Here is a 24,830-nt window from a genome sequence, read left to right as displayed (position 1 = left end):
TGGGAGGAGGAGAAGAAAGAGAACTGAGACACCTTTGGATACAGTCCTGCGTGGCATATACTGGCCACAAACAGCTATGTTTTTATAAGGTTAAAAATATTGGGATAAAGCTTTTATCATTAACAATTGGCTCTAAAATTATTATATTGACATCTTTTAATATTGTAATATTATTTATACATACTTGGATTGGATTATGGATAATTGGATAATTAAGTATAAAGAGTTCTGATTTACTTGGTTACGGGGATGTGGGTCCGCCGCTTAGAGGGTGTTTATGGCAGAGAGGAAACACATCTGGGAGGCTGTGGGAGGTATCTGGGAGGGAAGAGCTCAGTGGAGAGAACATGCAGAGCAGGACCCCGCCGGGACATGGTGTTGTGGCCTGGCAGAGCAGGAGAGAAGACTGGTCAAGTTTTTAATATTTCCCACAATATTCCCACAATATTCATTCACTGTATTTCTAACTTGGCAATAGAGTAAACTATTGATGTATAGTACAATAGAATTGAAACTCAAAGTGTTATACAAAAAAATAAGAAGAACATATTACATAAGCTGGAGCAGAAGTCTTTATTTCTAATAGCATTGTTTTCAAATGAAATAACTGGATTCCGAAGCGAAATGACTGATTCTAGGATGATAGCGGTAACGTGCAAATCATTCCAAAGAAGCTTTGGTTCCCAAAGAGAGGTTTTTTTTTTTTTTTTTTTTTTTTTTTTTTTTTTTTTTTTTTTTGGTTTGGCTCCAGAGAACCAAAGGAAAAGTTTCAAAATACTCTATGCCAGTGCATCCTTGCCACACAATAGCAAAGTGTGTCACCTGGCCCAGAGGATGGCAAAGGAGCCCCCTGTACTCAACGCTGAAAAGCACCTGAGGAACAACGTGTGTCCCTTGTGGTGTACACAAACGACAGAATAAAGTGGTAATACGGCTTCAGTGTGCGGCCCCAAACAGAACTACAGATAAGGCTTTCAGTTAGCTACTCCATCTCAGAGTGGAGAGTGTAACTTCTCCCACACGTTCCCTTTCAAATGTAATCTTTTTGCTCATACTGATTTCCGTCCAAAGTGTGGAGCTGGTACCCATGTGAAGGACCCTGAGAAACACTGCATCACACAGGTGCTCAAGGCCAACAGCATGCCGTGAGCTCTTGGAAAGAAACTCATGCCTAAGACATAGAGCATAATTTAACAGAACACCTAGTAAAGCAGCCAGAAACCTTTAGACATCCTAGTGTACAGTGATAGAATGCAGATCATCAGTTACTGTGTGGGTAATGCTGCAGAAAGGTGTGGAGAGGACAGTATTCAGAGATTGTGAAGAGAATGAGTGCGCTTTTGGAGACTAATGTTAAAAATCTCACTGTCTTTAGTCAAGGTTCCCCATATATATCATACATGCATATGCCTGTATAGGAGGCTACCTGCTAGCCGCATTTCATTGCTTCCCACACTTATTCTATGCATTGTCCAGAATGACCCTCCCCCTAGTTGCCACACTCCATTTTTACCATTTGATACCATAAGGACATACAGTAACTGCTTCTTTGAATTCTTTTCTACCCCCCTAATATTCATACATTTAAAATTAGTCAGCGATAAGTCGTTGCCGGAATAGTGCACACGCGAACGCAATGGTCCAACATAACAGAGCTTCACTTCTGTGTAGCACCTCCCTGATGATTCAGGCATCCGAGCACCTGCCTCTAGCAACCTCACTTGCTCTGCAGTTTTGGAGCCTTCCACTAACCTTCAAAACGTGGCAAGGTGTCAGCATAAAAAGAACCTGGACACACTCAAAGACATTTCCCAAATGACTAACTCAGTTTTGAACAGGGACGTGTCAGGACATGCATTGATCTGGGATTGACTTGGAACATTAGCTTATGACTGTATATAAAATATATCAAATTACTCTCTCATCTCCACAGTGTTCTCATGAATTTAAGGGTAATTTATTTTTAAAGCCCAATGATAATTATTTCTAAGAGTAGAGAATCACAGAGGGGAGAAAATGCCATTTAGCTCCTCCAGTGGAAATCTTAAGACGTGATGTGGGACATTTAGAAAGTCTGAAGGCAACTTTATGAAAACCTGGAGATTTATTCATTAGGACAAACAGAATATGATACTCAATGTCCAAACTCCCCACACAGACAGAGATGTGTTACCAACTGTCTTCCATCCTTAACTGCTAAGTCACATTGGTGGCCCACTTTTCACAAGACTAGTTTGAAGGTGTTAGATGCAGTCCGGACAGGTAGCCAGGACCGGTGCTTGGTGCCAAACTCAGGATGAGTTCTATCTCCAGAATCTGCATGTTTCGAGGAGAAAATCTGCTCCGTGTGGCTGGCCTTAGACTACCCTATGCACAGTGACACACGCAGGCACTCACAAGAATGCACACAAGAGCACTGCCACTTTTGGAGGACCCCGGTTAGCATCTCGGCACCCACATCAGACCCCCCCCCCACAACCACCTGTAACTTCACCTCTGAGGGCTCTCACCCTCCCTGCTGGCCTCCGAGCAACTATGTAACCATGTGACATACACTTACAGAGACGTATACACATAATAAAAATGAAAATATTTGGCATCATTTTTATTCCTTTTATACATAAAAAATACCACCATATGTTATTATGTTGAATATTTACAAATTTCAAATCCTGAAATCTTTACAATTTTGCTTTTTATAGGGTGTGGCCGGCATACTTCTTAATTGGCAATATAAATTCTGATATGTTTAGAAGATTTCTTCTCAAAGCATTTGATATTCCGGGTGGAATCAGACTGAGTAGCAAGAATGACAACGCCAGAGTTTTGGATCTAGCTAGTGATTGGCTAGGGAGGGGCTGGGGGCGGGCCTTCCTAGAGCGCGGCGGAGACTTGCTCGAAAGCGATTGAGCCAGTCTAGACTGTCACTATAGGCTTTGTAGCATTTACTGGTGTGAAGATTCTGCCATTCTGCTAGCTAGCGTCTCTTAGCTTTGCTAGCACAACCTGCAACCAGAACTCGCTAGGATTGTAGAGAACTCAGGGATCTGTAGAGGCTGTCGCAGTAGGAGAACGACTAAGAATGGGCTACTTCTTAGCCCCAGGGTTTTGGTGAGGATCTTAAGGCAAACTTCCTAAGACGTCCAGGTTTCAACCAACATAAGAAGTCCGGAGATAGTGGGAGCCCTTTTTGCAGCACTTTCAAGGAGAAACACTAAAAAAGTCTCTCGAATAACTAACTCCCAGTTCTCAGACCAGCTTGTTCCTGCTACTTCTTCCTGTCCTCACCCCACTGCCACCGGGACAGCGCGACTACCACCCTTCCTCTGCGTCTGGGTGGAGGGTAAGGACAGGAGCTGACCAAGACCGTCCCTCCCGCCTAGGAGGTGGAGATCTCACGGGTCCTGCGACTCAACACCCACTTCCCCCTCCCTCTGCCCCTATATCACCAGCACCCCCTCCTCCTTCCTTTTTCCCTCCTCCCAGGAGACAGGGGAGGAGAAAAGGGGAGCTCGGGTCGTCATGACTGAGCTGCAGGCAAAGGATCCGCTGGCTCTCCACACGTCTGGCGCCGCGCCCTCCCCCACCCACGTCGGGTCCCCCTTGCTTGCACGCTTCGACCCGGGTCCCTTCCAGGGGAGCCAGCACTCGGACGCGTCCTCTGTAGTCTCGCCAATACCGATCTCCCTGGACGGCCTGCTCTTTCCTCGGTCCTGCCAGGGTCCGGAGCTCCCAGACGGAAAGACACAGGACCAGCAGTCGCTGTCCGACGTGGAGGGAGCTTTCGCTGGAGTAGAAGCCACTCCTAGGGAAGAAGGCAGAAATCCCAGAGCCCCGGAGAAGGACAGCAGACTCTTAGACAGTGTCTTAGACTCTTTGTTGGAACCCTCGGGGACCGAGCAGAGCCACGCTAACCCTCCAGCCTGCGAGGCCATCACTTCTTGGTGTCTCTTCGGGCCAGAGCTTCCAGAAGACTCCCACAGTGTCACTGCTACCAAGGGGTTGTTGTCCCCGCTCATGAGCCGGCCAGAGAGCAAGGCTGGCGACAGCTCCGGGACAGGAGCAGGGCAGAAGGTGCTGCCCAAAGGACTGTCTCCACCCAGGCAGCTGCTGCTCCCGACCTCCGGGAGTGCTCACTGGCCCGGGGCAGGGGTGAAGCCGTCCTCGCAGTCGGCTGCGGTGGAAGTGGAGGAGGACAGTGGCCTCGAGACCGAGGGCTCTGCACCTCCGCTTCTGAAGAGCAAACCTCGAGCACTGGAAGGCACCGGCAACGGAGGAGGAGTCGCAGCCAACGCGCCCGTGGCGGCCCCAGGAGGCGTCACCCCAGTCCCCAAGGAAGATTCCCGATTTTCTGCTCCCAGGGTCTCCTTGGAGCAAGACGCTCCGGTTGCCCCCGGGCGCTCCCCACTGGCCACTACAGTGGTGGATTTCATCCACGTGCCCATCCTGCCTCTGAACCACGCGCTCCTAGCCGCCCGCACCCGGCAGCTGCTGGAGGGGGACAGCTACGACGGCGGGGCCGCAGCCCAGGGCCCTTTTGCCCCGCCTCGGGGCTCGCCCTCCGTGCCATCCCCGCCGGTGCCCTGCGGTGACTTCCCAGACTGCAGCTACCCTCCGGAAGGCGACCCTAAAGAGGACGCATTCCCTCTTTACAGCGACTTCCAGCCTCCGGGCTTGAAGATCAAGGAGGAGGAGGAGGGCGTGGATGCTGCTGCGCGCTCGCCGCGCCCCTACCTGCTGGCGGGAGCGGGCGCCGCCACCTTTCCAGACTTCCCGCTGGCGCCGGCGCCGCAGCGAGCGCCACCCTCCAGGCCGGGAGAGGCGGCAGTGACCGGCGGCCCCGGTAGCGCCGCGGTGTCGCCTGCGTCCTCCTCCGGCTCCGCGCTGGAGTGCATCCTGTACAAGGCGGAGGGCGCGCCGCCCACGCAGGGTTCGTTCGCGCCATTGCCCTGCAAGCCCCCGGCCGCCGGCTCCTGCCTGCTCCCCCGGGACAGCCTGCCCGCCACCCCGGCCGCCGCGGCAGCACCCTCCATCTACCCGCCGCTCGGCATCAATGGGCTCCCGCAGCTGGGCTACCAGGCCGCGGTGCTCAAGGACAGCCTGCCCCAGGTCTACCCGCCATACCTCAACTACCTGAGGTGAGCACCTGCAGGCGGCCCTGTCCTGCTCCAGTCCCCTGGCATCTCTGGGTGGCAGGGTGGCCGCGGGGGTGGGGGGCGGTGGGTGGGAAGCTGGGCTTTGGAAACCTGACACCCACGATCCAGTGCCTCCCTTTTTCTTACATTTTTGGGAGGGGTCATAAAAAGGGTGCAGATACACCATTTTATTGTGCACCGTTCTCCCAAACACTGCATGTAAACTTCCTGAAGTGGGAGCACCCGGGTTCAAAACCTGAGGCATCAGTCTAAGATCTTTGATTGTGCTGAGGGTTTGTTGGGGCTTCATTAAATACTTTGTAAGAAGGGTATTGCGCCCTCCCCCCCCCCCGTGTGTGTGTATGTGTGTGTGTGTGTGTGTGTGTCTGCGCGCGCGCGCGCGCGTTTGTGTGTGTGTGTGTGTGTGTGTGTGTGTGTTGGGAGGCTGAGGTGCAAAAGCCCAGTTTTTCCTGGGAGGGGTGGGGCTTAAGTGGCTTCAGAACGGAAATTAGAAACACCTTAGGGATCTGGACAGGTCTCTGGCCCACTTTTCCTAGGAACATCAAGAGTGAGGTAAACTGCAGGAGGGAAAGAAGTGTTTGAATGAGGGGTTTAAACATCTGCAGGGCTGCCAGAGCATGGAATCCTCACACTGGTGCAGAGGCCTTTACTTTCCTCATATTTGTTGTCAAGAGCACTTAGCCCACATACTGAAGTAATGGATGTGAAAGGGTAGAAAATTCTCAGGTTTTGGAGTCCCAGATGCAGTGACTAGGCAAAATAATGTCAGCCTGTTAACAATGCCTTAAAATCGCATCTATATTTCTATGTTGGAGCAATCAACCTTTCCAGGGCTGAGTTTTCAAACCGGAACCTGTGCTAACTCCAGTTAAACTCCTAAAGCATGGCCACATTTGTTGTGACCCAGCATTCAGGAAGGAGGTCATATTTCATCTGCCAAAGGCAAAATCACTTCTGTATAAGGACTCTTTTTAAAGGAGTTTCTAGCTTTTGTGAACATGAAAGGATGCACCTCTCTCCTTTTATTAAGCTAATGAATGTTAATGATATGTGTGTCCAAGGAATCCATTACTGGGAGTTTAAGATATCAAGTTTAAGATATCAAGTTTAGTCCACTGACATTCAAATATGCGTGTATACATATGTGTCTGTATATGTGTGTATGTATGTATTTTTGTATGTTTATGGTCCTAGGAGCTGGGGATGTATGTAGATCAGTTCCTAGAACCTTTGCTTACCTGTCATACCCTGAGCCCAGAGTTCTGTCCCCAGCACCTTAGGTACTGGGAACGGTTCCCAGCACTTGGAAACTGGAAATTCATGAGTTCAAGGCCAGGCCTTGACATGGAACAAATTTAAAGCCAATCCAATTACATGAGACCTTTAGCAAAAAAACCAAACCACAAATTAAAGAGCCTATAAATAAATACTATGGTTCTATCTAAAAAAATTCCCTGTTCTCGTCGGTACCAGTTTAGGAGAGCTTTCTTTATCAGACAGCAGGGCACCTAAAACTAAACAGAGTCTGTCTGCGTTTCAAGGCCAGATGCAGAAGCCAGCCAAAGCCCACAGTACGGCTTTGATTCCTTACCTCAGAAGATCTGTTTGATCTGCGGGGATGAAGCATCTGGCTGTCACTATGGCGTGCTTACCTGTGGGAGCTGCAAGGTCTTCTTTAAGAGGGCGATGGAAGGTAAGCAGCTTCCTCCCCATCCTTCTCTCCACCTCATTGCCGTGGAGACCACCTAATACTCTATACATTTTAGTTATGCTTGTTTCTAAGAAATGGTGACATTTCTTTACACCTTAAATTATGATGCTATTTTAACTGTATGCATTGCCCACAATACCCTAGCGTGAATGTGGTTGGCTAGTATAACTTTACGCTGTGACTCACACTTTCAACAGTACTCAAGTCATAACCCAGGCCAGAGATTCTGTTCGTCTCAATATACAGCTTTACTCTAGTGACATGCTCATATGTATCTCCTGTATAAACAAAACATATAGAGCTTATAGTAATTAAAGCTACATATGTGTGCATATTTGTATATTTGTGTATATATTTATATACATGTTATATGTTTACAGTATACATACAAATGTCATATACATCTATATATCTATATATAGATGTAGAGATATATAATATATAATGTATAATACAATTTCAAATTGTTTGTCCTTTTCATAAATGTATTTTCATATTATATTGATATAATCTAAACAAAAGTTTAGTTGATCTTTTTTATTTAGCATAGCTTCAAGTGTATGAGATGACAGAAATAATTGCTTTGAATAAATGAACAATCTTAATTTCACAGTAACACAATTTCCCTGAGACTATCTTCAGTAAATTACTTAATTTCAGTAAAATTTTTACTTAATTTCAGTAAAATCTGCACATTTTTAAAGAACATTTTATTTACATGCTTAACCAATGGTTTTGCAATCGTTTGTAGGGTATCTTTCAGACTTTACCTTCCATAGAAATATTTTAAAATTTCTTCCACCTCAGTAAATGCCAAGCCAAACATGTTTGCCTTTGAAGATAAGAATGCATTTACAAATCGAGTCACAGTTTGATGCTAGAGACAATAAGAAGCTGATATGCAGTGCAGAGATGGCGTGTGAACCAAACATCAGCCGTAGTTTCTGCTGCTCCCTTGGGTTCTGAGTTCCAACAGTCCCTACTCAAAAGCAGCTGCACGGGGGCTGGAGCCGCACAGGGGCTGGAGCCACATGGGGGCTGGAGCCGCACAGGGGCTGGAGCCACATGGGGGCTGGAGCATTCATACCTCAGAGGCTCGCAGGGAGGCTCTGCTGGAAATTCGTATGTTTTGTTTACTTTTAGAGGCTTGTTTGGGTTTTGGTTTTGTATTCTGATTAAGTAATTAAATTTGTAAGTGATATTGAATGCATGCAATTTCATGGACCCCAGAAGTCCAAGAAGACCCCAAATTTTCACTGTGCACCGTCCAAGAGCACATGTGAGAACAGGGCAAGTGGGAGACTTTAACTTTCTGGACTTATTGGTGGAGTCTTGGCTCCTTTCATGTCAGTATTCCTTGTGTTCTATAGCATCCCTAGTTATAGCATCCCTGTAAGCTTATAACTGACCAGCCCGTTTAGAATCTTCCAAAGGCCAAGTATTCTGTCCTACTTCTGGTTTACTTACTGTTCAGCAAGGCTCAAAGTCATAAATATGGGTAACTGGCAGCTGATTCTTAGTGGTTATACATTAATGGATGCATATTAAGTGGGTACATATTAAATGGATATTTATATTAAGAGGATATATATTAACTTCAATACTATAAGTTAGTTGGTGCCCACAATATGTGCTGCTACTTTTCAGAATTTTCTGCATCAAGTGTATACACCAAATGAAGATCACCTAACTGTCATTGTCATTGGAGTAGCATCTGAGTCTACTCTCAAAAGACATTATTAGTAAGCCCTATTTTAAAATGAAGTAACAGAAATGAAGCACCTGTATTCAACAATACATACAAGGAACAATTAAAGATAGATATTTATAAATCATTCATTAAGTTAGAGAAAATCTGTGAGCAAACCTATCTCTGTCGCAATTATTTATGTGCTTCCTATATTTTGAGAAAGGTGCTCTTCCGTGACCTCATTTCTCTCTGTCTTGTACACAAAATGAGGGTAATAATGGCAGATATGCTTTAGAGTGTAGATTAAGTAAATTCATACATATGGTATTCAAAGACTACCCTCAGTGATGGTTTCACCATTAAGAAGCATATCATACAGCTGAAGGGTTACTGTATGCAAAAATGAAGTTTCATTACAGATTGTCAGATATAAACAGTGGTAACATTGAGGAGATTTATATGGTTTCCTGTGGGAACAGAGGGGAGGAGTTTGAGAGCTCTGTGTGTGTGTGTGTGTGTGTGTGTGTGTGTGTGTGTGTGTAGAGCAGAGGACCACTTGTGGAGTCAGCTTTCTGCTTTGACTTTTACACAGGTTGTAAATATTAGACTCATATAGTGTCAGGCTTTCATGGTCAGCACTTAAACTCCTGAGCCATCTAGCTGGACTTTGAGCTGGGATTTGTAGGTTCTAGTGCAATAAGGTTGGCTTCATGTAAGGTATGAAGCTCAGTTGGCTCAAGGGCAGCTGAGGTATCTAAGCACTGAGGAGAGGTGTCTAATCACATACTCGGGGAAGACAGAGAGTTAGCTTGCTAAGATTTGGATGAATTGGGAATCAGTGAGCAAATACACTCACAAGTGAATAGAATAGACAGAGCCTTCTAGGAGTTTCCAGGAATGGCAGATAATCAGAGGACATTGGTGCCTGGGAAGAAGCTGTAACAGAGCTGGGCTGAGAATTAGTTCAAAGTTCAGGGTTACGTATAGGCCAGGAGGCCCAAAGAGGCATGGCAGGCGAGATGGCTGAGCCAATCATGTGACCTTGGCATTCCAAAGTGTTTCCTGTAACCCAGTGCTCATCCCCTAGGCTCCCTCAGGGCTCATCTCCGCCCCCACCACAGAGGCACAGCACACTGTTACTCACTCTTTACTCAGGAGGAAATCAAACTGCCCTCATGACAGTTAGGAAGTGGTAAAGTCAGGATTCAAACCCAGATGTTGTGCTCCAGGTCTCAGCCCTCAACCACAGTGCTTCCTTTCTCACAATAGGAAACACAGTTAAACATGTTTGCCAAGTGGGGAAACATCTAGAATGCTAAATATGAACATGAAGAAAGAATGTAAAGAACAGAAATATGTGATATAAAGATATATATCGCATTAACTTTACGTTTGGTGAAGTGCTCCGCGACAAGGCTCACCCAGGTGCGGAAGGCAGTGTTCTCAGTGTTCCCTTCCTAGGGTAAGAGTGAGAAACACGCCGGTCAACTAGGACAGCTGGTTTTAATTGGTTTTACTGGTTTTGTGTGGAAGAGAGAAGAGAGGGAGAATAAACATACCATTCAGGAACTAGAGAATATAAAGGAGGAGAAATGCCTTAGTACGCCACTCCAGTTGGTTGAAAAGCTATTACACGCCTTGGCAAGACATTGTCAGAGTCAACATGAACCAGGACATGGTCAGGAATTACACGGTGTCTATCAGAGGTGAAAATATCACCTGCAAATTCTACTAACTCAGGCCAGCAACTTGTTCTTGTGGGGGACAGAGACATTTTTATTGGCATACTTTAATATGCCTAATGTCCAGAAATCTATTAGACATTCCGTATATCAATATTTTCTTCTGTAAACTGGTCATCATTACTAATTGTGCTACATTCTTATTTGGATGGGTCACTGTGCAACAACACTGTGTGAGAGATACTGAATGCAGTATGATTAAACTCATACTATATCATAATAGAACTGTATTATTTACAGTACTCAAGACTATGTACCATGAGTGCATTTGTAATTGTTTTGTAATATTATAACACTTTCATTTGGGTATTCATTATTCATGAATTAATTACCTGAAGTGCCTTAGCTTATGCACTAATCTACTGACTACCTGTCATACCCAGGCCCCAGGCTAGGTACAAGTAGGAGATCAATGAATCAGAATATACACTGCTGGCCACTGCTTGAGAGGTGACATGCAGAAAAGGTTATGCCACCAATAGATAGCCACTCTTAATTACATATCTGCTAAGTGATTGGTTCATACAGTGCATCTCTGCCTGAAGCTCTGACCCTCTGTCAGAAACAATGGGGTTTAGAAAGCTTACAGGAGAATTGTTGTGGATAGGCCATAGTGAAAACAGGACAGAAATGAAACTGCTTTTATTTTATTAAGAACATGTTCCTTCCAATTGGTGATGATAATTGAGCATCTAAACAACACTGGCTTAGAATCAGACTCTCCCACAATATCATTTCATGAAGAGAAGTAAGAGTAGGCTGGCCACTAACAGCCGAGTAAGCTGGATCTTCCCTGTCTCTAAAGTTCAGGAATGCTTTATCTTCTGTAGTCCACAAAATTACCCAACAATCTCCTCCAGCATAATTTATGTAATTAGCACTTGGGCTCTTGAGGAGATAATTCTCCAATCATCGTGTTTGGTTTAATGTGCTCTCAGAAAGTTTACCCTGGGCAGTTTTCCCATTATCCTAAAAATAAATGTGTAGTAATTCACTGGACTTCATTTCAAAGCTCTACAGCCAATTTCTTCTCAGGCAGGAGGTCTTTCTGTCTAGCACTGAAAATAAAGGGACACAGGTAGAGCTTGACACACTGAAGTTAAGGAGGAAGTAGAAAGATACATTTTGTGGCACATGTTTGACAGTTCTTAATGGCACCTGTATGCCGTTGACACCACTGTACTGAAGAAAGCACAGCTGTCAGACATTCATATTAGCCATGGCAGCTGTGCTCCACTGAGCCCACCAAGGCCTGGATTTTCTCCTAACTACCCAGGGAGCGTGACAGTGCATCGTACTTACAACAATTAAATCATTATTGATAAAGCTGAAGTCCTCATACTCAACACTGTTAATCTCCCCTCATGGATTCTTCAATGCCTTGACATCAATGTTTTACAATATGTGCATATAAGATGAGGAACTGTGAAAACATAAGCAGTGTCATTTACTAGAATGTATGTGTCATTAAATCATTATCCGTAATGCTGTATTAATCTAATGATGTGTGTACACTTGCATATGTATGTATACATCTGGATATTGCATGTGCTTCTGTATGAATGTGTATGAACAATGTGTATGGGAGTGGAGGTTTCATGTGAGTATGCATATATATGTATGTGCTTATGTTTGTTCATGTATATGTATACATGTATGTTTTAGTCATGTTCTATTGCTGTGAAAAGACAATGAACATGGTAACTCTGATAAAGGAAAGCACTTAATTTGGGCTTGCTTATAGTTTCAGAGGTTTAGGCCATTATTCTCATGGTGGGGAGCATGACAGAACACAGGCAGACACAGCAGCTGAGAATTCAATATCGCGATCTGAAGGCAGCAGGAAGAGAGAGACACTGGACCTGGCTTGAGTGTTTTAAACCATAAAGTCCCTGCCCCAACAAGGACTCGCCTACTCCACAAGGCTACACTTCCTAATTCCTACCAAGAAGTAGCATCCTTGGTGACTAAGCACTCAAAGACACAAGCCTCTGGGGACAATTCATATTCATGCCACAGTGTGTGTGCACGCTCGTATTCATTCATATATGCATGGCATTTGCATGTTTATATATCTATATATTTGTGTATACACATATGCATGCTGGTAGGTGTTCATGCATGTGTGTGGTTTACACATACATTTGTATGTTTGTGTGTACTGTACATATGTATACATGCATGTGGGGGGTTCATGTACGAATAGATTGGTGCAGTTCTAACTTTATCTTTGAAGCTTTCTCTAATGATTCATAGAATTAAAATTCTTCTCTCTAGGCATTGCTGGAGCTAGCATTTCTTGTGCTTGGGAAATGCCTGCCTTATTCTCTGGGTTTAAGACCTTTGATGAAGCTCCTAACACACCAAATCCTCCCACTGCCAACATGACTTCATTCACTTTAAAGGTGTCTATTCATGTTACATTTAAGAAAAAAATTATATTGGGGCTACAGAGATAAATATGTGTGTAGGGCGTGTCTTCAACCACTGCAAATGTAGGAAGAGAAAACTCATATGCAAATTTAGTCTACTGAATGTACACACACGTGCAATGCATGTATGAATGAACACACATAAGCATACATACCCATGTACAAACACAAGCACATACATATTTATGTATGCATACAATCATGAACCTCTACTTCCAATAGACAAATGTACACACACTTTCACACAGAAGCAGTCATATGTATACATGCACATGCATACACATGTGCATACATACAGTTATATGAAAAGAAGATGAGAATGTTAATTGCAGAAGTTCAGGATGGATGCAAGATGTCCAACTCAAATGTCTGATGTGGCACAGCGGGGGGTCACTCATCTAACAGACCCTGTCTGGCCTTGACTATATCTGAGCACTTGGCTAATGAATGTTAACTCCTTTATGAATACAATAGAGATACTATGCTATATCTAAATTTTACCAAGAAATGCACAAAGAATTATCACTACCCATTAAGTGTGCCTGTAATGTCTCTGTTTTTTAACTCCTGCCTTCCTGATGTCTTACCAGATCATTTTGCATTTGAATGAAGATTAATCACTTTTTTGGTAGAAGTAAGCATGGTTTCTCCCTGGAGACTGGCTCCTTAACTCTATCCTGAACCTTTCTCTGCTCAGAGTGGCTCTGCATTGTTCCATTTATTTGATTTATGTTTCCACTCCAAAGTTTATTTAAACAAACTATTGTAAGCCAACACACACACACACACACACACACACACACACACACCTTCTATGACAGGAAATCCTTAGGTCTTAATTGAGTGATTGTGGTGCCAAAGCAAATCCTTGGCAGGTCTTTTTATGTATGGACATCTTTGACATCTGAAAATAAGATAGGTGAAGATTTAGCACCACCTTAAATACCATGCCTGAGACATGCAGCTGACACTTCTTTTCAGCAAAATAGTGTCTCCAATGATATCAAAACAGACTTTAAAGTAGACACATAGGTCTTTGTTTGTTTGTTTGTTTTTAAACCCTGTTGTCATTTAAAGTATTTGAAAATCATCTATGAAAATGGTCATTTACCCCTGTAATCTCAGCCTTAGGAGACTGCTGCAGGAAAACTATGTCTTTAAAGCCATCCTAATCTATACGAGAAGTCCCTGTTTTCTAAAAGAAGCAAGTCATATATGCTGTACTTGATCCACAGTTTCCTAACAACATATGGAAGAGAAGATGACTCCAAATCCCACTGTTTCTGGATATGTTGTGCATTTAAATATAGATGCATGCTCCATTTAATTTCTCTTTGGGAAGTTTGTCCCTTTCGAGTGAACCATTCTATATTATTTTACACTGTGATGACCCTTACAAAGCCTTTCTTGTTTCTCCTTCTTTTTTTCACTTTACCTTCTACAGAATAAAGAAACAAAATTTTATTCCCAAAAGTTTTAGCAAAAAAAGTTAATTTTAAATTTAACAACTGCTGCTATATCATCTGTTATTTCCTTGATTTATTTTCATAACTAAGCATTTTTCTGGAGGCACATTATACAAAATAATCATATTTTCTACAGAAAATCATATATAGACTTAACATATTCCTTATTGTTTCAAAATCAAGGGACTTACTTATACCACTGGCCGAATACTTAGTGGATGTGGATCACCAATCCAAAGCTGTTCTCAAATGTTTGCAGACAATATAAAATGGTTATCACTAATTTATAAATGAAGGAACTCTCCTTGGTCTCTCTCCATGGACTGACGTATGGTTAGCCATCACAACCAGATTCTGAGGCAGATTCTCTTTTTCTCCATATAAAGATGGCATTAAGGAGCCAGTGATCCCCTTCAGGAGGCCTGGGTTTGTATATTTGCCTCTGGAGCAGAAGACACTGTCCTTGGTTCTAAGGACTATGAGAGAGTGGCCAGTTAACACTCAGCTCTGCTGTGGGATGGAATGGAGACTTGGAGAACGGCAGTCAGTAGAAGTGCAGGAGAGTAGAAATGGTAAACAGCACTGTCTTTCTATGGTAGAAGCCATGCTATATACTTTGGATTTGCATCTTCTATCCTTCACAACATCCTTCAAGAGAATTTATCATTTCTACTTCAGAGGTAAGATGGCCAGGGCTCAGTTGTCAATCAAGTTCCCAAATAAGAAATAACACTGGAAGAGAAAACACATTTCATCTCACAAAACTTTATGTTTTTATTGAAGCAGAGCTTAGGAGCCACCAAAACTATGTCACGATGCATCTTATACTATTGTTCACCCAGTTCTCAATGGCTTCAGCTAGCTCCTGCCTCAAAAAGACAGAGGAAAGGCAAGTTGTGTAGAGCAAAAGAAGAGAACTCCAAAGAGTCAGTTTACCATTTTTTTCCAGGCAAACTGGCAAAACAGAAACTAAGCACACGGGTCCAGGAGTCAAGAATATTTTTTACTAATGTTTGGTCGTGGCCTGTGATTGTGGCTGAAACCAGGTGCATTTGGGTTCCTGTTCAGTGGGCCCCAGTTTTCCCAACTGGAGGTTGCCTGTTTCTATAAAGAAGCATATGGGGATGGCTGATGAATTAATGAAGGTGACATGTCCAGACAAGACACAATTCCAATACTTGTTGCTTCTTGTACTGTGAAGAGTATCTTTCGGATGCGACTGCAAAGAGTGGTGAGGTGCTGGAAGGCTGCAAACAGAGATTTCAAGCTTAGGTTAGGAGTCACTTGACATGGAATAATATGACTGGAATGGCAATATGAACAACATCCTCCTTCAGAGAAGTGCAGGCAGCAGAGAAGTGCAGGCCCAAGCAGGCAGCTTGGGCCTTGCAGGAACCATTGTAGTTAATTTTAAACAGAAAGCCAGGAGAACCATTGATGACTGTGATGCTAAATACTCTCTCACTCCACCCCATCCCGGCTTCTTCTCATAGTGCTTAGAATAGTTTTACATTTTAAAGCCAAGCTTTGTGTGTCCCTTGATAGAAGGATATGTGTTCCAAAATGCTGCTCTTTAGCAGACCTTCCCAGGAGACTGTTGCCTGTAAAATATTGAGCTAACAGCACATATAATAAGGCATTGAGATAAAAATTATATTTTTGATAGAAAAAAGTAACTCCCTATCAGGAGCCATCTTTGTTGAACAGAGGTTTTAAAAAGCGAAAGTGCCTGACCATGATTCCCTAAGATAGAGGTACTCCAAAATGTCACGTGTCCCAGAGTTACATGCTCAACCACTTGTAAACAGACATTCTAGAGGTTTAATCTGCCTAAGAGTTTCACCATTTAGGTTATGAGAAGGTTGAACAAGAGTGGCATTTATTAATACTTCCTAAATGCCAGGAACTTTCCCATGCAAACAGTGTAGAAATGGCAGTGCTAAGACAGGGGCTGGAGCCTTCTCTCCTAACCATGATGATATGTCTAGTACATCTGTAAAGTCCAGTGCTCATCCGCATTTATGATAAAAACTCATTGATGTCAAGGTAGGTACACTTGAGATACCTGAACTTTTGAGAAGAAAAATTTTAGAGGTAGGAGATATTAAAAATATCTTAACTAAGGATCTTTCCCTGTGAGCAGACCATTAAGTCTTCACATTGTCTGGGAGGTTTCCTTCCCCTCCCTCCCCACTCCTCCCCTCCACACCCTTTCCCTCCCCTTCCCTCCCCTCCCCTCCCTTCCCCTTCCTTCCATCCTTCCCCCTTTCCCTTTCCTTCTCTTTCCCCACAGAGAAGGCTAACTGCTAAATAAAATGTAAAATGCTGGGAAGTGTTCCCAAGTAGATTTCTGTAAATGACTTGGGCCCACATTCAGCATGTGTCTAAAATGGTCTCATCTGTTCTAACCACCTGAATGACCACATTGCTTTAATCCCCGGTGGCTACCCTTGGGATTTATTGCAGCAGCTAGAAACGGTCTTATGTCTACCCTTGCTTCCAGGTTCTGTTCCCATCTTAGATGACAAAGTCATGCTATTTAAACTGAAGTCACAACACACCATTCCTCTACCCTTCCCATCCTACTCCCATGTACTCTGCTTCTGCCGAGAGCAGTCACAGCTCTGATGGTGGCCTCCAGTCTGTCTAACAGTTTATGTTGTACATTCTCCCAGTGTCCTGCCTTGCAGCCACACAGGTAGCCATGGACCAAGCCTGCCTGAGTCTCAGTAGCTTGACAGATCTCTCTTCTCTGGTTTCTCTTCCGACATTTCCCTCTTACTCAGGCTCATTCAGGATACCAGCTTGGGTGCATGAATGGAAGTGTGTCAAGTTTTGGTGACCATGGTGTCATTCCATGTTCTCCTCTGTGGCAGGCTAAGAGGTTACATAGTTTAACACTGTTTCCAGCAAAACAGCACACTAGACCTTAGAAAGGCATACTTACTATGCATTTACTGGGAGAACCAGAAGGAAAACATAAAGAATAAATTTCAGATTACTATAAATGAGAACAGCATCTGAGTAAGAATTACAAAACAAGAACTGGATAAGGCTTAAAAAAAAAAAGGACTTAGATAAGAGAAATTCAACAGTAAGCCCCAATGATGAAATTTAAATCTATATGGAAGCCAGAAAGATCAGAAGGTGACTCCAGCTGGGCAGACCTCATAATGAAGGTGTTACTTCAGAATGGTGAGAAAATAGCAAAATGATGGAAATTACGTGAAATTATGTGAAAAATTATTGCTTATGCTACATATCAGTCTTTCTTAGCTCCTTTCATCAATACAGAGGCCATATAAAACATTTATATTCTTCTCTAATTGCATATGCAAAATAGACTGAGCAGATTATTTCCTTATGGGCTAGATATCATTTGAACTAAATTTGAGTAAAACTGTATTTGGCCTAATGAATGTGGTATGTTCGCTTTGTAGTTGGAGAACAGAACAAACCTGGAAAACAGAAAGTGGGTATTTAACTAAAAAAAACAAACAAAAAAAAAAAAAAACAAAAAAAAACAACCCAGGTCTTTAAAAGAGATAATGAGGACCAACTCCAGTAAATGCAATAGTTACAGAAAATAAACTTCTGGAAGTATTTTCATATAAAATTATATGAAATTATATAGGCACATAGTAGATAGTCAATAAGTATTTGCTTATTGAACCATCAGAATTACTTCCCAGTTTGCATTTGAACTGCATCTGCTGAGGTGTGGAAGGTTTAATTTACATCACTGTACACTGAAATGCTGTTTTATAGATAAGGAAATGAAATCAGAAGAAATTAAATTAGTTGTTCAAGTCCAAGACCTAATAGGTAGGAAGTTGAACAGCAAAAGTAAGTTTAATAGCTATAAAAATTGTTTTTAGTAGGTCAAAGAGACTCAGAACTTCCTAGAAATTTAATCATTATTCAGACCTCCATAGATTTGTGTGTGTATATATATATATATATATATACATATATATACATACACACACATATATACATACATATATATACACATACACACACACATATATATGTATATATATATATATATATATATATATACACATACATACACATATATACATACATACCCACCATATTAGAAACTAAAACATTACAGAAATTGGAAAGATGGCTCATTGGTTATGAGCACCTGCTAGGATAGGAGTTTAGATACAAGTACCCTCATGCCTGGCAACTCATAAATTGTGTGTGTGTGTGTGTGTGTGTGTGTGTGTGTGTGTGTTACTGTATTCCAGATGCCTGAAGAGTCAGAAGGGGGCACTAACTCCCCTGGAGCTATACTTAGAGGTGGGTGTGAGCTACCAATGTGGGTGCTGGGAGACCACCTCTGATCCTCTGGAAGAGTAGGAATCACTCCTAACCACTGTGCCATCTCTTCAACCCCATGATTTTGTATATTTTGAAACTCTGATTTTCTCATTTCAAACATAATAAGCCACCAGATGCTATTTTTTCTGAACAAAGAATCCAATGGCAAGTAAAATTATGCTTACAAGAATCTTCAATTATCAGCATGATTGTTTTGTTCACATTTCATGAATCTCTGACAGGATACATGCACAACAAACCCTACGTGTTTCATTTTAAAGTGAAATTAAGATATGTTTGTAAGCTGTAAGAAGAATGGAATTGTTTTACAAGTTTGTAAGTCATTTTAATATTGCCTTTCATAGCAGACTGATGGAGTCTCCTGTCTCCAAACACATCCAATCTGCTATTTTGGTTGAAGTCTATGAAGATGTGGCCCCACAAAGGCACGAAGTTGTAAAATGGATGACTGTTTTGATGCCCTTTTTAGGCATCACAAGGGGTGGTTATTTCTTTGAAGACAGTAAAATGGTGCTTTTCCACTTTTATTGTCCTTTCTGATTTTATCTCCTACAAATCACTCTCCTGTTTCTTTCTTCCAAAAGGAAATTTTCTATTTTTAAAATACAATTTATAATGGAAGCCTTGAGCTGGGCAGTTTTTTAAGTTTAATTATCAAATTCCAAAGTGAGTAATGTGTACCCTAAAATCTAGAATTTTCCAGTGAGTTTTGCGTCTTTCTCTCATTTGTTCCTTTTAACATTATCATGATATTTATACATTCAATATACTTTAAACACTTGAATTTATTTAAATTATGTTTAGCCACTATCTTGGTTCATTTCCTGTTGCTAACAACATAATACCACAGGCTGGATGGATGACAAGGAAAGTGATCTGTTTCTAGATCTCATGCCTTCTTGGTTTCTGAGTCCTGAGACAGTGAAGGACACATATTGAGACAAAGAGCTAAACTGAGACCCACAAAACTGGATACTACAGTAGACCCTCTCCTGAAGTAATCCATGTACTCACTGCTTTCCTAAGTCTTGAATGGCATGCACAGGTTAGCCCACTGTTATGACAAAGCTCTATTCAGACATCCCATCTGCTCCCACCTTTCCATGTCTGTGTTTCTTAAATATCAGGATGAACTCTGGAGGGAACAGTCTTTAAGCCGTAGCACCAGCATGGCTTTGGCACAATTTTCTCAGTCTCCCATTAAATCAAATTCTTTGCCACAAAAAAGCATCACATTTTCTCGCCTATTATTTCATCAATAATTTCTCCAAGGACTGAAGGTTATTTTAGATGAAAAGACTAGATTTGAGTAACTTATTCCTAGTATCTGTTGCAGCCAACACTGGATAGAAGTAGAAAGTATGTTTTTTGAAAAGTGATGGGGCCAAGAATTTATACAATTATTTCACAAAGCAGTTGTATAGCTATTTAGAAACTACATAGTTCTTCATTGTGAGAGATGTTCTATCCATTAAAGGATGTTTGGCAGAGTGTTAGGACCTTCCTCCATAAGCCCCTTCTTAAGTTTATGAACCAAAATTCTGTTCATCCATTGTGGAAAACCTTGCAAAGTGTTGAGGAAAATTGACTTTATCTGTTCCTGTTTCTCTTAAGAGCATATAAAGCTTTTAAATTCTACAAACTATGTGACTAAATGACTGACAGAATGACTTAGAGTGAATGGCTTGCTTTGGCTCACAGTTTTGGAGGGCTCAGTACATGGAAATTAGGCCCAAGTTGGGCCCCAAATCATGGAAGAATTGGAGATGAGTAAGCCATTCTTCACCTTGCAGAAAAGCCATGCATAGTCTTCCAAGGGAAGCGTCCAGCCACCCACTACATACAGCTGACTGCTCTGCGACCAATGATTTACTTTGTCTTGGTTTTCATCTTAGACAATTCGCCTTCTCATTTGAAGTTTGACTTCATTGGCCTTCTCCTGTTTCATGTATCTTCTCCTGTTTTCATGGTCATGTAGCTTTCTCTTGCTTTTTCAAACACACGTGCACAGACACACAAACATACACATCAAAAATAAAGTAATTAAGTAAAAAATATAGTAAGACAAAAAGGATATCCAAACAAAATCAACAACAACAAGATGAAACAAAATCCCACAGATAAAACATACAGTTTTCTTTGTGTTGGTCAACTGCTCTTGGGCATGGAGCTTGTCTTGGGGTGTGGTTGATGCACCCAGTGACACTCATCCATGGGCTCTAAAGCCCAGTGCTTAGGTCCTAGGCTCCACGTGTGCCTTTTGAGACTATATCTTTGCCCTTTTTGCTCTCCACTTCCAGGTTATACAAATTAAGTATTTATAAGAAGTAGCCCAAATTCAATAAGCAACATGCTTCTATTGAATTTTATGCAAGACTTCTGTGTCTCTGTGATGGGAAGACTTTCTCCATGTGCATCAATTCATGCCACCTCAGATTCCAATTCCTGGGTCATAGTTCCTGAAATATACTAACTACATGTACTCATATAGACTCATTTCTGTGTAGTTCCTTCTGTCTTAAAAAAGAAAACCATGAAATATGTAACTTCTCTTATGCACAAATGACATTTGGTCACTTGTTCTCTTACAAAAAGGCAGCTCAAAGGCTAGAAATGGCTCCGTGTTCAGGCCCATGCACTCTTCTTACAAATGATCTAAGTTTGCTTCCCAGCCTCTGTGTCAGGCAGCTTGCAACTGCCTATAACTCCAGCTCCAGGAACCTGGCACTCATGGCCTCTGAGGGCCCTTCAACTCATGTGGGCATCCTTCTTCCATAGTCAGATAATCCTAACTTTAAAAGAAAAGAAAAAAGTCTCTTCAAAAATGACCAACACCATACAGATTTTTTTATTTTACAGGAGATTTTTCTTCTAGTTTATAGTGTAAATGTTTCATTTCAGTGAAAATGGAACTATGTAAAATAATTAAAATACTACAAGCCACTAGGCAGTTATGTTACCTAGTCACATTTTTTATAATATGAATGTTTTAAATAATTGAAACAGCAGGGAGTTAAATATGGGGAGAGCTTAGAAACTATATGGAAGTGCAATTACTCAGCAAAACACATACACACACACACACAAATGTGCGCATGCGTGTGCGCATTCACAGGGGACAAGTGCAGTTGCTAAGTCTCTGTGACTTAGAGGGCCGTATTTCCCTCTAACTATTACACTCTTTCCTCCTGCTCTACCATGGGTTTCCCTGAGCTCTGAGGGGAGGAATTTGATGGGGACATACCATTTAAGTCTGCGTGTCTCAAGGTCTCTCACACTCTGTATAATGTCCAGCTGTGCGTCTCTGTATTTCTTTCTGTGTGCTGTAGGAAGAGGCTTCGTTGATGGTAGTTGAACAAGGCATTGATCTATGAGTACATAGAAATATTATCAGGTGACATTTTATCTCTACATTTTTTCCTTTTTTAGACCAGTATTATGCGGCTCTTCCACAATCCTTGGACTGTCTAGTCATAGGCTCTTGATCACCCAAGCAGTGTTACATATGGGCTACATCTGGTAGAGTGGGCCTCAAATCAAATTAGCCACTGCTTGGTTACTTCCAGAAGCTTTGTGGCACCGTCGCCCCAGCATACATTACAGGCAGTATACCCTTGTAGTAAAGAGGTTTGTTGTTGCCTTGGTGTTTACGTTACTCTTTTGGCAGCATGCAGATTGCTTTCCTGTACCAAAGAAGCATGGGGTGAAGGCTCTATGTAGACACCAGCTCACCATCATGTTCAATATAGGTATTGTCTTCAGCAATGGGTCCTTGCTATCAGTTTGTGGAGAGCAACCCCCTATAGTATTGGCAACAGACTGGGTTGTTCGGGGATTCCCACTAGCTGGCCCCTTTGGCCAACAACTTAATTAGATGTAACCTAATACCAATACTGAGAGCTTGGATGGGTGGCAAGAGATGGCCAGTGGAGATTCTGTCTCCTCCACTACTTGGAGATTTCATTGAGATCAACTTCATGCATGTATATATTTTAAGAAGTTTCTACTGCATTAGGTTTCCATACTACCCCTCAAATACCCCTTAATTTCAGCTCTTTCTTCCCATAATTCCTCCCACAACTCTTCATGCCTTCCCACTTCCCACTTTTGTAAAATGAGTGGGTCTCTGATTCCAGTGCCTTTTTTGGGGATCGTTTATATCTGTTGGTTTGTCTTGTCCAACTGTGATGTGATAATTTTTATTTTATCTTACTATTTTATTTCGTAACTTTTTTAAAAAAAATGAATGAATGAATGAATGAATGAATGAAAACCTAGCTATTAGGGTAAAAGTTGATGACTGGACTGTCATTTATACATGCTGGGAAAGAGAAAATCAGTTTTCTCTATTAGTGTGGACACTGGTCATATCAATCACTCCAGGACAACCCTTATGTTCAAGAGTAGTTGACCAATATATATGGACACCATGTGGTTCAGTGTAGTTTTCTTTTGTTACAGTTTGATGTTTTGTTTTTTCTTTTTTTTCTTTTTGTGTCTGATTTTATTTTGTTGTCTTAGTTTGAGGATTTGTTGTTGTATAGAGTGTTTGAGAAAGAACTTAAATCTGAGTGTGTTGGGAGGGGCAGAGGATTTGGAGGGACTTGGGAGATAAATATGATCAAAATATATTTAAATTTAAAAGTTGTTTTAAATAATAAAAATATAATTAAAAATCATCATGGTAAAAAACCAAAAGAATGTTTTAGACATCTACTATGATCTATGCTGATAGAATGAATGATTTTAAAAATGTGGAAGTAAATACATAATCAATTGTGAAAAATAAAAGCCAAAAGACACTGGAGAAAAACAAAGTTATTATCTTGTTTCCATGTGCATGTACCCACCCAGCAGCAATGGACACACACAGATGCACATGCAAACACACACACATACACATGCATACACAGACACACACACACATGCATAAACACAAATATACACATACACACACATATGTACACACGTATGCATTTATACATGCACAAACACATACACAAACACTACATGCACACACATTCACATATACACACAAATAGACACACACCTGTGCGTGCATGCAAAAGAGAGAGAAAGAGAGAAACTTACTATGTTATACATATAATTCATGGTTTAGCACTATAAAAGGCAATGCATTTTATATAAAATGGTATATAACAAAAATATTTGGAGAGGAAAAAATGACCATCTTAATAATACATACACTGCATAACAAAACATACAATTGTATAGGTTGTATCACTGTGTATGACTGTATTCAAATGGCCATGCATAAACAATAAGCATTAAGATGTATAGATTTATCCAACAAGTATTTATCAACATTTTATTAAGCAAACATGTTAAAGCATTAAAACTCAGCTTCTACCAGGAAGAATAAGCATGCAGATTGTATGAAACAAGCGTTTGGTCCACAGAAAAGCTGCGAAGGTTTTCTGGGCTCACCAGGTTGGATTAGGTGGGAGAGGATAAGCTGAACCTTGAAGGATGGGTCAGAGGAGATCCTTAGCATGCTAGACTCCGAAGAACATAAAAACCTATACAGAATCTAAAGGAAAAGGGGGCTGGTGTAACATAAGGACCCAGCCATGTGTGATGGTGGGAGCCTTTAATCACAGTGTTGGAGAGGCAGAGACAAATGGCCAACCTAGTCTAATTGGTGAGCCCCAGGCCTCAGAGGGAGATCTTTTGTAAGACACTAAAGGTTGACTTATAGCCTTTAAATGGACACCCCCACACAAACAAATACAAAGGAAAAGCAATAATATAACATAATGGTTGCTATTTCTTCCCTTCTTTTCCCATTCTGAAATGGATGATAAATTTCCCCAGGAGAAAGAAATATTATCATGTTGTGTCATACAGTTCAGGAAATTCTTCCTCGAGTTTCAACATAGACACATGCTGTTAACATTAGTTGGGACCTAGACAGCATCTTCTATTCGGGTTGTCATTGTGGCATGCATGTGATTAACTCCTGTTGGAGAATGTATGGGTAGATAGCTAAGTAGTTTAATAGATTGCCTTGCTATAGACTTGCAGAGTGATCATGTTGTATTGGAGCAAGGAGAAATTATGATATATAAGAAACAAGCAAATAGGCATGATCATGCTACATCTTAAAATTTGAGTATAAGCTGGGAATGATTATTTTTAGAAAAGTGGAGGCAACAGATGTTTTACTGGACTGTCACCCCCAAAGTTTAAGACTGTATAGATTTCCATACTAACACTGGGACAAAGCTAGTCCATTTATTCTTGACTTTTTAAACCTAAA

The 24,830-nt window shown here is 41.7% G+C and overlaps 1 protein-coding gene across 1 annotated transcript in view; it reads left to right on the top strand.

Annotated features, from left to right (window-relative positions):
- Positions 1-3,502: 3,502 nt before the first annotated feature.
- Pgr (progesterone receptor) overlaps positions 3,503-24,830 on the top strand; it is a 59,740-nt gene continuing 38,412 nt past the window's right edge. The window contains exons 1-2 of the mRNA XM_052189740.1: positions 3,503-5,138; positions 6,698-6,849. Of these exons, the coding sequence (XP_052045700.1) occupies positions 3,523-5,138; positions 6,698-6,849 (1,768 nt within the window). The 5' untranslated portion in view covers positions 3,503-3,522. The remainder of the gene's footprint in view (positions 5,139-6,697; positions 6,850-24,830) is intronic.

This window comes from Apodemus sylvaticus, chromosome 7 (assembly GCF_947179515.1).
Source record: "Apodemus sylvaticus chromosome 7, mApoSyl1.1, whole genome shotgun sequence".
In the NCBI taxonomy this organism is placed as follows: domain Eukaryota; kingdom Metazoa; phylum Chordata; class Mammalia; order Rodentia; family Muridae; genus Apodemus; species Apodemus sylvaticus.
This window is presented reverse-complemented; position numbering and strand designations above follow the sequence as displayed.